Source organism: Grampus griseus (genome assembly GCF_964374135.1).
Source record: "Grampus griseus genome assembly, chromosome: 5".
NCBI classification, from domain to species: domain Eukaryota; kingdom Metazoa; phylum Chordata; class Mammalia; order Artiodactyla; family Delphinidae; genus Grampus; species Grampus griseus.
Genome location: NC_138998.1, coordinates 140,275,156 through 140,291,518, shown reverse-complemented (window position 1 = coordinate 140,291,518; position 16,363 = coordinate 140,275,156). Strand labels below are relative to the sequence as shown.

Here is a 16,363-nt window from a genome sequence, read left to right as displayed (position 1 = left end):
CAGTGTGGAATCAGAAGAGGTGGACGGCAACAGGACAGACTCACTCAGCGACTGCAGGCCCAGTGCCCCGGGGGCTGAGCCGCCAGACGACGGAGGAAATCCTCAGAGGTCTGGGCTTCCAAGCTTCCTTGGTTAACTAAGGTAGGTCCAGGAGAGCAGCGATGCCTGGGTTGCATCCTGTTACCTCAGGGGATTCTCTGCTGTGCCCCGAGGGAAGTTAGAGAGATGAGGAATCCCCAGGCATCGTCAGGGCTTGAAGCCGACTGGCGCCTATTCAGGAATTTCACAAGTCACCTGCTCAACCACTGATAGCTTATAATTATCCACAGCGGAGGATTTATGCCACAGAAACTGGTAAGTGGGACATATAAGAGCTCCAGTTTTGTTGTTGCTGTTGTGTTGTTTTGTCTTGTTCGAAATCCTGCCTGTTAGCACACCGTGGGGCCCCTGACCCTGCTTGGTGAAACCCTGAGGAAGCATCACCGTGCCAGCATCAGCCTTGGTTCTTCTCTGCCAACGCCTGTGACCTTGGGAAGCAAGGATTTCGGCTTCCCCATCAGCACAGTGGTGAGGTTAGAACCTGCCCACCCGGTGAGCTAGTGAGGTTGTCCCGAGGCTCCGTGAGAGACTAAGATGCAGGGGCAAGGGGCCAAAGGGCCACGGTCCCAGAGTCAGACAGGGCCAGCCGCCTGCCCCGTGACACCAAGTGTGGTGGTGGAGGGCCAGAGCAGCACATGGAAATGTACCACCAATGGCTGGTGGCCAATATCACCCCTGCACGTGGGACAGGACCCTGCAGAGCGAAAGGTACCCTTTCTCCTTAACTCAGGGGAACTGTTTTTATCAAAGGAATCGTGAAATTCTCAAAATCAAAATCGAATTGATTTTAACTCTGAAAAATAAATGGATTTCACAGCAGAGCCTGGTGACAGGTTGGGGGAGGACGGAGGTGACAGCAGGAGTCACCCATCTTGTTTGCAAGAGAAAGCAGTGATTGAGCTGGAAATCAAAGTGAAGTTCCTCAAACAAGTAACCAAGGACTTCACGCAGTAACTCTGACAAGCGCAACGCTGGTCACCCCAGATGAAGGTGAAGTGGCGATTAAGGAATCCACAGGGTCGGTAGAAATCTTGGATCTCCTAACTTTACCGCCCTATTTTCAAACACCTCCTGAGCTCCCGGTGCCCCCATCAGTGTGCCCACTTGGAGGCCAGAGAAGCTACATGGTCAGGGTGCCCGGCGCTCATGGCTGCTGGGGGAGCTCGTCAGAGGGCAGATCACGTACCCGACACCTTCCCTGCTTCTCTTTGCTCAGCTAAGGATCTCCTGGAATTGCCCTTCGGACAAGATGCGACACCACAGACAGGAAGCCTTGCGCCATCCGAGTCAAGAGTGCAGGGCATGGGCTTCCCTGGTGGCGCAGTGGTTGAGAGTCCGCCTGCCGATGCAGGGGACACGGGTTCGTGCCCCGGTCAGGGAAGATCCCACATGCCGCGGAGCGGCTGGGCCCGTGAGCCATGGCCGCTGAGCCTGCGCGTCCGGAGCCTGTGCTCCGCGACGGGAGAGGCCACAGCGGTGAGAGGCCCGCGTACCACAAAAAAAAAAAAAAAAAAGAGTGCAGGGCAACACTTCACCCGTAGCAGCCCAAGAGGAATGGCCATCCACTGCCCAAGTACAAGGCAGACCAGCTGGGAAGGTCCCAGACGTGCCAGGAGAGGCCCGGAGGTCGGGCACCGCCTTGTGCCATGGACGAGGGGACGCAGGACATCAGGCAGCCCCGGGCACACACGCTCCATGACGGACAAGGGCAGCCCACTGACCTTCCAACCTCCTCTGGCCGGGAGGCTCTCTAGTGGCTCCCGTGGCCCACGGTTGGTCACTGTGGTCCCTGTCCACCTGGTACTTGGCTGGGTCATGGTCTGTCCAAAGAGCACAGCTGGGCCAGGCCATCCTGGACCACACTGCACAGGACGCCCAGGCTAACTGCTAAACTCTCGGAGGTGCCTTTCCTCGTGTGTTTTGCAGGATTACATGTCTGAGGACTGTGCCGGGCTATGAAGGTGAAGGCCTGGGACCCAACCGGTGTGCAGCAAACTCTGGTTTCACCCCCACCTGGCGGGCACGTGAGTCAGAGGACGAGACCCTCGGGGCCCTAACCCAGGCACCAGACTGCCTGGAACTTGTGCCCAAAGCCACAGAACACTGATGAGAAGGGAAGAGCCTCAGCTGGGGCACAGGACTGTGGCCACCCTGGAAGCGGTCCCTCACATCAGCCAGGCTAATAACCTTCTCAGAAACCTGACGTCGATTTCGTCATCCAGGGTCTACAGAACCCAGGGCCTTGAGGGGTTGCCTTGGGCAAAGCTGTCCAAGGTGTCAGGACTCCGTGTGAGGGAGGGGTGCTGGGCACTGCGCTGTCTCACGCGAGGAGAGAGGGGGGCGGCCAGGTGAGGGGCTGCAGGCCGCAGGACGCTCACCATCATGGCCTCCTGCACGGTCAGGTGAGGCAGCAGCATGTCGTCCTGCATGATGTAACAGGACACCTTCCGGAAGCAGCGTAGGTCCCGCGGGAGGCCGTTGATGAGGACCTCGCCCTTCATGCCCGTCTCCCTGCAAGGCCAGCGAGAGGACGTGTCAGCCCGATCCCTCCTGCACCCCTTCCTCTTCCAGGGCCTGGGGACGGGAGAGAGGACGGCCCCTCCCAGCATCTTCTCACTGGACCAGTAGGGACACCAAGCCAGGCAGGGATGGGAGGCCCAGACAGCACCAGAACTCAGAGGAGGGAACTGCACAAAGAAAACACTCAGCGTGGAAAGGGAGAGGCAAGCGTGGGGCCTCTCTGGGACAGCACATTCGTAACAGGCGCCTGTGGACCAAACCAACGGAGATACACACGGATGCCCCTACACGCAGCCACGAGGCCCCACGCACACCCCTGGCTTTGCAGGGGTTTATGAGATGGGCGTATGAACAGTGCTGTGTGCAGCTGAGGCTACACCAACCGCCCCAGAGGCCCCAGAGGCCAAGAATCTTCGGTCTGGGGTGTGGCCACTACATCAGAAGCAGTTCCTGGGGGCTGCACGACGATGATGCTGACTGGCAGGACCACTGCAGGCTCTCTGGGCTCAGGTCTCAAAGAGGAGGAGGTCTGTGCCCTGACCCTCCTCGGCCAAGCGATGGGAAGCTGTTCTCTCTGACCACAGTGGAGGTGGGGCATCCTACGTGTACTGTGGAGATGGAAGGGCATGGCCCCGCCAGCCACGCTCACTCCCTCATCCACAGACCCGCTGGACATCGCTATGGCCCGACGCTCTCCTGGGCGCATCATCTCAGCCCAGGGTCACAGTGGGAGCCATGGGCATCCTACCAAGGATCCCCGTTCTCCAGCCCTGCCTCCCCGATGCCATGAAGAACAGAAACACAGAGGGTCTATGGAGACCAGTGCAGTTATATCTGGCGTCCAACTTCATCCAGCCCATTGCTGTGACTGTGGGCCCTGTGGTGGGTCCCTTCTTTCCTTCAGGGAATGGGTGGGATCAACTGGCGTCCCAGGGACCCAGGCTGGGAGCTCAGTTGTCTCCAGGTTGCCCTCTGTGGCTCCAGGACGGCCACGTGCCGCACAGGCTGGATAGCAGCTGAGGGTGTGGGATGAGCTGAAAAACGGCTGCTCTCCCCTCCCGTGTCCCCAGCATGACGCTGGGTGTTGGAAGTTTGGCTCTCACCTTTAGAAGTGAATACAACAGACAGGAATCTGCCGTAAGCGAGACTTTTAAAAATCCTCATTTTCATCTTTAAAGAGTAATTCAGAAGTCCTAAGGAGGGGGGGGGGGGCGGAATTTCTCTTTCTTTGCCAGTAAATGAAGTTATTTTTTAAATGTATTTGCTGAAGTAGCAAATGGAAGCCATGAGATCTGAAGAGAACTGGCTTTAAGAGCATTTTGTTAACACTTCTGAAGGTTCGGTTTTCAAATCATCCTCACGTGAACGTCACCGGACAGGACGTCGAGAGCCGTGGTTTCCGAACGTCGGAGCAGCTAACGTGGCCACAGGCAAGGGTCGCGTGAGCTCTGGGCCCCAGCCTGACGCTGCTGCTTTTCTTCTGAAAACGGCTCATCTTACCTTTGACCTTCATTCACACTTGTCTCAGCGTTCTCCTGCCGGCCCCCTCCCCAACCTGGACCTCTCCATTACTTCCTGCCCCATAAGGCCTGGCCCTTCTTCCCCCGGACCTCCCTCTCCTGAGCACAGCATCCACTCACCACCACCAGGTGACAACCAGCATGTGCTGCCTTCTGATGCCCCCAATGCCGGAGCTCTGCTCCCTTCACAGGTTCCAAAGCCCCTTACTGTGAGACACCCCTCCGGCTTCCCGGGAGGCTGTCCAGAGCCTTGAGAAGTGACGGGATGGACCATTCATACTGGTGGCCCCTGGCTGACCACTGGGCGAGGGTCTGCTCACCTGTATCCGGCCAGGATGTTCATGAACGTGGACTTCCCAGCCCCGGAAGGACCCATGATGGCCACCAGCTCTCCACTGTTGAATTTCCCAGAAATTCCTTTCAGAAGGGTCTTGTATCCTGTGAAAAGCGGATCACATTCATTTTCAAACCAGGACTCACTGGTTTTGCCCCCAGTACTGCAGAGGCAAACACACAGTACACTTGGCTGCAGAACCAAGGCCAAAGGCAAGGTGTTTCACACCCTAGTACAGCATTCCCCAACCTTTTTGGCACCAGGAACTGGTTCCGTGGAAGACAATTTTTCCACAGATGGCGGGGGGGGGGGGGCGGATGGTTTCGGGATGATTCAAGTGCATTACATTTATCGTGCACTTTATTTCTATTATTATTACACTGTACTATAACGAAATAATTATACAACTCACCAGAGTGCAGAATCGGTGGGAGCCCTGAGCTTGTTTTCCTGCAACTAGAGGGTCCCATCTGGGGGTGATGGGAGACAGTGACCCTCGAACGGTGTTGCTTATGTCCAGTCTACTCCATAAGACGCAGCTTAACTGTCACTTGCCACTCACTGATACGGTTTTGATATGAGTGTGCAAGCAACTGATTTATCATGGTCTCTGGGCGGTCAAACCTCTCTGCTCATGAGAACCTGTATTTGCAGCTGCTCCCCAGCGCTAGCATCAACACATCAGCTCCACCTCGGATCATCAGGCATGAAATTCTTATAAGGAGCGCGCCACCTAGATCCCTCGCGTGTGCAGTTCACAGTAAGGTTCGCACTCCTATGAGAATCTAATGCCGCAGCTGATCTGACGGGAGGCGGAGCTCAGGCGGTAACGCGAGCCCTGGGGAGTGGCTGTAGGTAGAGATGAAGCTTCGCCTGCTCCCCCGCTGCTCACTTCCTGCTGTGCGGCCTGGTTGGAGGGGCGGGGCTTGGGGACCCCTGCCCTAGTATTTATGAAAATGCTGAGTTCTGGGCAAGAAAATGGGGTTTTTTTGGATGCCTCTGCCTACTTCCTCGATTGTACGTCATGGGTGTATCAGTGATAAGTACCAGTGTACGTACAGCACTCTAGAGTTTACAAAGCCCTTTCGCGGACATCGTCTAGGGTACGAGGACTCCACCATTCTCATTTCGGATTGAGGAACTGGACGTCCAGTGGGCCTGGGCGACTTGTCCAGGACCCCAGAGCCGGTGTGAACAGATCCTAACCCAGGGCTGCACCACTCACCACAATGGTCAACTCATGCCTTTATCAATTAAGTGATTAATTTATTATTTCATGTATGAATGTTCTGTTTCTCATCTCTACCGGTATAAATTATTTGTATAGAATTTATTCACAAATCATTACTTTATAACTAAATGATTCGTGTATTAATAATTCATTAAGAATTAAAAGCTTATCATTTTGCACTTGCATCACATTGCTTTGGACTTTCTGCCCAATCTCCATCCGAGAGCTTCGTAAAAGGAAAAAAAAACTACGTATGCCAAATGGAGTCACGTTACTTTTTCTCGAGCAGACTGTTCAAATGAGCTACAAAGAATAAAATAGAAGCAACTGGATTCACCTACAAACTCCTAATTCAGAAACATTTTTCAGGGACTTCCCTGGCAGTCCAGTGGTTAAGACTCTGCGCTTCCACTGCAGGGGGCACAGGTTCGATGCCTGGTCGGGGGACTAAGATCCCACGTGCTGTGCGACTCAGTCAATAAAATAAAATAAAAATTAAATTTAAAAAAGAAGAAACACTTCTCAGTCCCTGAGAAACATTCCAAGGACATACCCTTAAATGATCAGAATCGGACAAAAACAGTACTTTGGCTTCCCACGCAGAGCTGAAAGCGGCCTGATGAGGAAAGGGCCTGTGGAGCCCTCGACTGAGCCCTGGTCTCGGACTCTGCCCCTAGTCGCTCCCTGAACCCCCAAACCTGTGTGTCTACTCGAGCCCCAGCCTGGGTCTGGGGAGTCTTCTCCCAGCCGCCTCTCGTCTTCCCCCAGCCGCCTCTCGTCTTCCAAGATGGGACACCCTAAATGCCCAACCTGTCACCAGCTGCCTCCTTGAGCTGGATGGCAAGTCCCTGAGGACCTTTGAATCAGGCAGAGAGAAGCGGAAGCGAAAGGCAGGAAGCACGCGGCCCTGCGACCTGACTCGTTACGGGGAGCGGCAGTCACCTGGGGAGACCTGAGACGGTCACCCCTAGTTGGGGGGGAAGGGCTGAGGAGCAGACGGACGGGGGCAGGGGGGCCTGGGGCAGCAGCTCAGGACCGCAAGTGAGTTAGACTCCTACCCCCGGGACGTGGGTGATGGCAGGTTGGCAAACACACAGCAGGGGAGCCCAAGGAGACCAGGGTTGGGGGTCGGGGACCCTGAAAGATCATGTCTGCCACATGGGGGACAGATGGAGGGAAGAGCTGGGGGACAGCAGGGCCCCCTCCCTGCAGGGTCAAGCCCCAGCATGGGCTCCCCATGGGATGGAGCTCTGCAGAGGGGGGCCAGGTGCTCCGGGTCCCGGGCACAGGGGACCTGTGTGACATCACTGAGGGAGCACTAATGTGGGGCGTCTGCTCCTTGCTGTCTTCCTGGGGGTTCAGGCGGCATTGGGGTTACTCCAGAGCAAACCTTCCTTTAGGCTGTTCTGCCACGAGTTCAGAGCCGATCCCCAGCTGGTCCCCTGGCAACCAGGAGCCGCCCAGTTAGGGAAACGGATGGCTGAGGTGACCACTGGCCACGTAGAGGCCACGTGCAGCCTGCCCCTGGGTCATGACGCCTGAGGACAGCCTCACCTTGGGGATCTGAGGGGTCCGTTCCCTCCAGCAGGGCCCATGGGTGCTGCTTTCACTGTGACCCGTGGTGTTGGGGTCCACACGGGGGCACCGGATAATAACACTGCCAGGGAGCTCCCACAGGCTGTGACACCCACGGCCAGGACGCCAGGAACAGACACGGGTCTGGGAGTTGGGGGAGCATCAGGCCTTTCAGGGGAAACGGCGGGCGGACCGGGGTTATAGACCGTGGTTTTGTCATTTACAGCCAGCAAACTGGAGTTGGGGGTCTGGCTGTGGACCCCAGAGCTAAAGTGACACACGTGGAGCCAGGTGAGTCAGTGGCCCCAGCTCTCGCTCTGGAGGGGCGTGGGCTCCCAGGGGGACGTGGAGCGAGGGGCAGGGCCTATGTGTGACACGATGCAAGGCCGGCCAGCTGAGAAGCGTCCTCATGTGCAGTCCACCCTCTCGGGCGGTGCTTCTCTAATATCAGAAACCTGTTTTTCTTTTATTTCTTTCTTTCTTTTATTATTATTATTTTTTTGCGGTGCGCGGGCCTCTCACTGCTGCGGCCTCTCCCGTTGCGGAGCACAGGCTCCGGACGCGCAGGCTCAGCGGCCATGGCTCACGGGCCCAGCCCTTGCTAGGCACGGTGTGTTTTGTAAGGGAGGGACAAACATGCCACAGCATTTCTAACTCTCCCACGGATCCACTAAACTCGGAGCTGGTGGACGGACCAGCCCTGTGCCTTGCCCAGTGGGCATCAGGAAGGAAAACCACGATGGAAAAACCGGTAAAGGCTTTCTCCATAAACCCCGCTAGTGACACGAAAATGAAGCCAACTGGAAGTGACTTGTCCATGATCTAATCCTTTCCAAGGGGAGTTGTGACGTGGACAGAAAATCCGCACGTCCGTCCAGCACCCACCTGGTGGGGCTGTAACTGTCTATAAGGACATGGAGATAAAGATGCTTATTAGCAGTTAGCAGTAAGTGAACCTGAAGGGCTTTCTTAGTTATGTCTGCAGTTACTTTTAGTTGTGTTACTTTTAGAAGGTTACCAGTTCGGAAGAAGCCGGTCCAGACATCCTGAGTTTCAAGAATGAGGGAGACATCTGAGCAGGCTACTTCTAAAGGCTAGGCCCGCCTGCCAGCCTCAAACCGAGTGCCCGCCAGGAGCCCAGCGCCTGACACCTGCCCCCAACGCACACCTCCTTTTGCCTCCCGGCCCTAGCATGGCCCCTAGAGGCCGTGAACATCAGCTCCCCGAAGACATGACCAGAACAGCCTTCTGAAGCACCGTGTCCTGTGCGTGGAGCGGTGCTTGGCACGTCGCGGTCACTGAAAAAGCGTCTATGACGTTGATAATAAGAAGGTGAACTCTTGGCACAAGTGAATGCAGAGTGACAGCCACCACCTTGGGCATTGCCCTTTGGTTGTCACTTCTGTCCAAGCCACCCCCAACAGGACCAGACCCCTCTGGCGAATGCTGGGCCAGCAGGAAACGGCCAGGAGCTCCCGGAGGACCAGCTGTCTGGATGGTCTCTGAGGTCAACTCACAGGGCGGGCACTGCCTTATGGAGGGGCCGTGGTGTCCCTGTGCCTCACATCCTGTAAGTATAAGCCCATGCCCCGTCGCCAGTAAACTTTTACGTAGCAGCAATCAAAATGGGCACATTCCATCATTTCTGGGCAATCACTTTTGCTTGTTTGTTTGTTTGTTGCGGTACGCGGGCCTGCTCACTGTTGTGGCCTCTCCCGTTGCGGAGCACAGGCTCCAGACGAGCAGTAGTGGGATCTTCCCGGGCCGGGGCACGAACCCATGTCCCCTGCATCAACAGGCGGACTCTCAACCACTGCGCTACCAGGGAAGCCCACTTGTGTGTGATTTTAAGCCACCCAGTTTGCAGCAATTTGTTATAGCAGCTACACGAAACGAACACGCCCAGTCTCCCACTGCCCACACCAGCCACGCCCACGCCAGGCCTCCTGGGTCCTCCCCGGGGGACCACATCCCTCAGAAGATAACTTCCTGCTTCTTCCATGAACATTATGTAACAGTTGCACTTTTCAGCTAGCAAGCCTTCCCAAGGGGCAGTGTCCTGAGAAGGAATGTTCTAGAAGCAATGAGAGCTGCCACCTTGCAGCTCTTCCAGGGGCCCTTCTGCAATCCAGGGTCATTCTCAGACTTTCCTGTGCAGCCCACATGGGCACGAAGCCTGGTTAAAGCATCCCCAGTGCAGGCTTTTCATAATGAGGTTAAAGGAGCCGATTAAGCTCTGTCCAATTAAATGTGAAAAGAAAGATGATCGACCTTGGAGTTTCCAGTGGGGACCTCGGGAGAGGGGGGAGCACGGGGGTGGGTGGCAGCCCGGGCCTCATTCCCAGCCGTGCTCATGGCTGGACAGTGGCCATGCACAGGCCGTCCGTCCACCATCCTGGCCTCAGTTTCCCCTGATGAAAGAAGAGGTCTACCCTCCAAAGACCCAGAATTCACCAGGTGTGCGCGTCACGTGGGGCTTTCTTCCCTGGACAACCAAATGTCAGCTGAGGTTCAGGTGTGGGCTTTCATTGAAATGGCCAAGGGTCCCAACCTAAGGGCCGGAGACACGGAATTCCATCTGCAGACTCAACGCTCACGGCAAACGTTGTTATCGAGGCTGAACCCAAGTTTACCAACATGCAGAGCCTGGCCCAGAATCCTTCCTCAGTCTGAAGCAGGTCTTTCCTTTCACAGAGATGTTTTTCAGTTGGTTCTAAACAATGACAACTAAAAAGAAACGAGGGAGCCCAAGCAAATTAGAAAGAGCCAGGCACTAAGCCCAGATCACTGACTATTTTCAAATGGATGTGTGTCTTTAATTTTGTTTTTTTAATGGTAAATTTTTGCACAGTGGACTCACAGGATTCTAGAATGAGGCATTTCCTAGCTCTGCCAAAGAAGACTTGCCCAGCCCCAATGCACTGCCCTCATACCACACGCATCACTGGCTCTCCCCTACCTGGAACTGTGCTCACTGACTGTGTATTTTCTCTGCTGAGAGGGAGAAACGAGGCAGACATTCCTACCCGGCTGATGATAATTATCGTCGATGTCACGGGATGCGAAAATTACGGCATCAAAGGATTGTCTGATGTGGTGAGCACGAATCACTCTGGATCCTTCTCAACGTTTGGAAACCAGGAAGGGAACATCGGCTGAATGATGGGAGAGGGAAGTGGGGCTGCGGGACACAGAAGAGGTTGCCTTGGCGGCTCAAGAGAGGACAAGTCGTGTTCTGGTTGCCCAGTCGCCTCTGGAAGGAAGTGTAAATGTCTCCTGTGCTCGCCAGTGTTGTCCCTCGTACCCAGCTGGCATGGAGCAATTCAGCCCATATGCACATTCTCCGTCCTCATGAAGCATCGTTTTCGAGAACTCCTTTGCTGGCATGATAGCTGGGCTCACTCTAGCCATGCAGGGAAGCACCTCTGGACTGCAGGCGTTTCGGTGGCCAGTTCCATCACATTCTAACGTGTGTGAAATTCATCTTGACCACGAATTTAAACATATTCCAATTTCTGGAGTGTCGTATCCACTGTGGGGGGATGAGCACAGTGGGTGGGTGGCCTGAGGGAGGGGTCGGCTCTCTAGAGTCTGGATGTCCCAGCGTCGTGCCTTCCCGTGGTCGGTGTCTATGCCCTCACACTGGCCCAGCAACAGTGTGGGCCTCCCAACAGCCTTGGGACGAGGCTGCTTAGAGGAGGGGGGACGGACAGCGGGTCTCAGCTCATCTATCCCAGCACCAAGCAAACTCCAGCACGTGTCCTGCCTGAAGCTGTGTCTCTTCACCAGCCCTGTGCCTCCTTAATAATAACTCTGTAAACAACGAGGGATAATTCAGACCAGACACTGAATGGGAAATAATTCTGCAGAGCCGCCAGCCCCGTGGTCCCAATATCGCCTGCATGTGGAGTCTTCCTGGAGCTTTGGAAACAATTCTGATGGAGTCGGTCTGGCCCCAGGGGCCCCTCCATCGCCCTACAGCTGTGCCTCTGGTTTGCTGTGTGACTGGGGCCAGTTCCTTCTGCTTCCTCGACTCACCATCCTCACCTGGTGAGGGGCAGGGAAGAGTACTTGACCTTAAGGGTGTTTGTGAAGATACAACAAGATCACGTGTTTGAAGGATGTCACAAGGAGCTGCAGGTAGATGGTGTACTAAGCCGTGGTCGCTAGAGATGCAACTGGGACAAAACACATCCCGGGAACCGCAAGCCACGTGACAGCAGCGTCTCTTCACCCGAGGAGGAACAGCTGGACCACCGTCCTCTTTCAGGTGGACTGAGGATGCCACACGTGTCCTGGCGCATCTGCGGGGAAGGGGCGCCCACCAAGAGCGCCCGCCTCAGGGTTAACATTCTGGACGTGGGTGCTCAGGCTCATGATCATTTTCAAGGAGCCAGAGCCCATTTCTGGAAGGTTCCAGAAAGCCTCCAAGTGCTGCTGGGTGAAGAGACGCTGGTCAGCCTCTGTGAGGAGGGACAGGGCTGCCTGGGAACCCTGACCCCAGCCTCCCCAGGAGAGGACCTGCATCTGTTTACACCATGAGAACTTCTGTCTCTCAGTGGCTCAGGGTCCCAGAGAACACTGATGGGACATTGCTGGGAAATCATTTCCGGCCACCCAGGCTACCCAGGTCACCTGGAATCACAGCCCCCTCAAGCCAGAACTCCTGGGTTGGGTGCTCAGAGCAGCTCTGATGCTGATGCCAAGACAACGTGCTGTGCACCCCTACATGCACACACCCCATGTACATACACTGCGTACACAGACACACACCAAGTACACACACACCGTGTACACACACACACCATGTACACACACACCCCATGTACACACACTGTGCACACGCACACCATGTACATACACTGTGTACACACACACACACCAAGTACACACACACCGTGTACACACACACACCATGTACACACACACCGTGTACACACACATATCGTGTACATACACACACTGTGTACACACACACACCAAGTACACACACACCGTGTACACACACACACCATGTACACACACTGTGCACACGCACACCATGTCCACACACACACCACGTACACACACACCCACGCCCCACAGGCAGCTAGCTCATCAGCGCACTGGCAGTGGAGCCCCTACCCTAGTAAAGATACTAAAAAATAGGTGGGAGTTATTCACATCTGCCTGTCAGGCATGAAGCAGTTTTCTATCACTGCAGTATTTTTATCCTTCTAAAAGAAGAACTGGTCTTTTTCACAAGCTTCTTCATTGCTAGAACAATGAAGAAAAAACATCCTTCTGATTACTTAAATTATGCCAAAAGCACCAATAAGGTTGCCAAATAACCTGCTAGTATCACGTCAACTTCAGTCTGAAATCAACACAGCAGGTCCATTTCTGCACCCAAAGTCGTGTTTTCCTCTAGATGCCAACATTGACCAGATAAGCCCAGCTGCGCTCCCTACTCCTCCCCCTTCCCCTCCCCCATCAGTCTCCCCTTGGAGCTGAAAGGGGCTCTTGGTGAGAACAGACAGCCTTATTCTCCAGACCCCTCTTCCCCCCTCTCCAAGAGAGAGCTCAAGGCAAAAAGGACAAAGGTCCATATTCCCAGACACCAGTGACATTTCCTTCTCCCCCACCTGCTTCATCCCCCAATGCCCAAGGGCCAGCTCATCAATGCCTCACTTTTCCTTATTAAGGGGCAAAGCCACACCCACAGCTCAGACCTCTTCTTGTTTTTCTCACCTTCTGAAATCGAAAGGCGGCTTTTTCGCCGACAATAACAACAAGAACCAGGTCTGGGAAGCTGGGCTTAAAAATATCAACATGGACGCGACCATAACACGTGAAGGCTTCTGAGTCACGGGGAGGGAGAACCACTCGTGAAATGAGGACATTGTCATTTGTCCCCAAACCGCGCAGATAGCACGTCACCCCCTGCCAACCCCCGCTGGATGTTGCAGCAGGAAGTCCACTCTGCCTTCAGAACAGCTGCTCGCTTTGTCAGGCTGTGAACACGGATCCCTGGATTTTAGCAGGCGCGCACGCTCTGGAAGTCGACAGGGCAACAGACAAGGCGGCAAGTTTTCCGGAAGGTTCCCCCGAGGCGCGACTTTAATGGACGTAAAATGGTCCCCTGGGGACTTCCCTGGCGGTCCAGCGGTTAAGACCCCGTGCCCCCAATGCAGGGGGCCTGGGTTCAATCCCTGGTCAGGGAACTAGATCCCGAATGCCGCAACTAAGAGCCGGCACAGCCTAAATAAATAAATATTTTAAAAAAACCAAAACCTCCAGGGACACCCAATCACAGTGGGTCCCCACGCTTTTAAAATAAAGATGATCCCCTGACCACAGCTCAGGGATGCTTTCCATCCTTTTGTCCTGAGAGCCTCTCCCCGCTTCACCACCCCGATCTCCTCATGTTTCGAGGTCCCTGTCAGTCTGCCTGCCCTCCCCCGCCCTCCACAAACCCAGTGCCCCCCTCGGTTCCACTTCTGCCCCGACCCCGAGTGGAAGCAGCCTCTCATCCTTCTGCCTGAATGGGTCTAAGTATTCTGAATTTCGGCGGGCCATGATCACGTCAGTAGGCATCGTGTACAGTGATGCTCTGTGTCCGCAACACCGCCAAGGAGGCGCACACAACTTCCTCTCACCTCTGATCCCACAACACTGTTGGGAAATCCACCACCTCAAAGTGCGCCCCTGCAACACAGAGCTCCTTGCCTGTCCTTCAAAGCCCATTACTCTGCAGACTTGGAGGACAGTGGCACATCAGGGGCCACTCAGCAGAGTCGCTGAAATGCAATTTCCCTTTCGTGTTCCCCAGAAAAAAGTCATAGCACCGAGGGTGGCGCCCAGCTCCTCCCAGGCGGGCTCCTGGCCTGGGGACAGTGGGACGCTGGCTGCAAATGCCCGCGGGTCCCATCAGATGGGGGCCTCCCTCCCTACCAGGACCCAAGGGGCTCTGTGAGAAAACGATACAGTGGGTTGCATCCCAGGCCTTGCCGAGCTGAGCCCGGCACGGTTCTGGCTCACTCCCCACCCGCCGGGGGGGCACCCGCGCATCCCTGGTCTGATCCTGGGACCTGCTCTGGGCACCTGCCCTGACAGGTGCTGTGGTCTCTGCCCCTCGCCCGTGTTCCCGGCTGACATGCCCACGCCGACCCTGGTATCTCCTGCCGGAGCAGTGACCAGACCTTGATTCAGGGCACAGCAGGCATACTCCCTGGGGACCAGCTGCCCCCAGGCTGGGATCTGGATTTAAATACCTTGTCTGCTGCTTCTTGAAGCTCCGGCTACGTATGTCCCCACGTGTCGCTGTCACATGCAGGCGTGTGGGGACTCTGGAAGGCAGAGCACACAGGTGGCAGCCCCAGCACAAAAGTCCCTTCCACTGCTGTGCCCAGGCAGCAGCCCCTGAACCTCGCTCACTGCCGCCACCACCTGGCCTGGGACGACATCTAGAGGTGGCCTTCCCTCCAATGACTTCCCAAACTCCGTCCCCAAAGCGGGTTAAAATCCAAGGTTGCCGGGAGGAGGGAGGAAAGGTCGCCTCCAGCCTGCAGTCACCCAGCCGGGAAGATGCTGAGGTCCCCAAGCAACTCATCTGTGAATAAAGCTTCTCTTGGGACACATTTCAAAGCTGAATGACATTGGAGCCACCTTCTATTAAAGAAAGATCACAGTGCAACACCAACCAGAGGCCACAGACTCTCAAGAAAGGCACAGGTAAGACTCTCGAACGGGACAGCCCAGGAGGTGAGCCAGAATGCCCCGCACCCAACAGCCGCCCCAGCTCTGTGCCTCTGAGCTCGGCTTCCCAGCCCCGCGGGCCGATTCGCTGTCGGGGGTCTCTATTCCACGAGAGCCGGGATCACTGCTCTGACACAGCAAATGGCTGTACTCCTGGCCCCAAATTCATACTGTGAAAGAGAAAGAGAAAACAAAGCAAAAACCAGCCCGCACACAAAGGCAGGTGCAGAGCACATTGGAAGCGGGGCTTGGCTGGGAACCACCGGGCTTTGGCGCTTCCCCAAATGTTTACGTGAATGACATTTCTCAGAGCCCGGCAGCCCGCAGCTGCCGCGCCTCCAAGTAGCCGGGCACAGCTGGAGATGCTCGGCTCAGCCACTGGCTGCTGTGCGGGAGCATTTGGGGGGCAGTTTTAGAAGCAGCAGCTCGGAGAGCTGCTGTGTGTCTACACTGGGGATGTTCAAGAGCTCGGTGACCTGGCTGAAGCTGCCGCCACCTGCTTCGTGAACTTGCCCTGTGTCCCGCGGAGAGAGCACTGCACACGGGGCTGGCTGTGTGCCCGTATGTGTCCTCGACGGGCTCCGGGGACACATCCTGGACCAGTGGGGCTCCTGGGTGGGATGCTGAGCCTCTCAAGGCTCCCTCTGGATGGGGCCCCCCCATCTCCCTCCAGGACCAACTCTACGTGCCCCAGCCTGGGGTTCACGGCCTTCCTTCCACAGTACACATGAGCCCTTCTAGGCCCATCTCCCTTTACCCCCCTTTACCCACTGCCTCAATTTCCCTGCACGCCGGGCTGGTCTGCTTGGGCTCTCCCCAACCCGCCCGTGCTGGTGCACTTCCTCCACTGAGAACATGCCCACCGTCCTCTCTCAACCTTGTCCTACCTGTTCTTCAAACCAGCTCCCTGGCCCCTGAGGAAGACAATGACCTTTATAGGGTGACAACAGCTCAAACCTTAAACCCACCCCTCGAGTACCGTGGGACTTGGGGCAACTTGATGTAGCTCTGTGAGCCTCTGTTTTCTCATCCGTAAATTGGGGATACACATACCTCCTACCACTGGGTGCTGCTGGAAGATGAAATGACACAAGGACTGGGAAGCATTCCATACGTGGTTGGGTCTCAAAGACTGCCCCCCACAAACCTAGAGCAATGGCTTCCTCCTCCAAGCACCTGGGCCATTTTCATCCATTTGCCCAATTTGCCAATTCATCATTTCACCACCCTGAGGGTCAAAATGGGAGGCCTGGAGGCAAACCAGCTGATCCCCTGCCCGCCTCCCTCCTGGGCCAATGACAGAGTCCCCTGGGCCCCAGATTCCTCACCTTCAAGGGAAGGGCGACG

General features: G+C 55.8%; 1 protein-coding gene across 2 annotated transcripts in view; it reads right to left on the bottom strand.

Moving 5' to 3' along the window:
* Nucleotides 1-16,363, bottom strand: part of ABCG1 (ATP binding cassette subfamily G member 1) — a 60,677-nt gene that overhangs the window by 15,662 nt on the left and 28,652 nt on the right. For both annotated transcript variants that reach the window (XM_082654934.1, XM_082654935.1), the window contains exons 3-4: nt 4,460-4,577; nt 2,478-2,610 (exon numbers count right to left, since the gene is read on the bottom strand). In XM_082654934.1, coding sequence (XP_082511060.1) covers nt 2,478-2,610; nt 4,460-4,577 — 251 coding nt within the window. The remainder of the gene's footprint in view (nt 1-2,477; nt 2,611-4,459; nt 4,578-16,363) is intronic.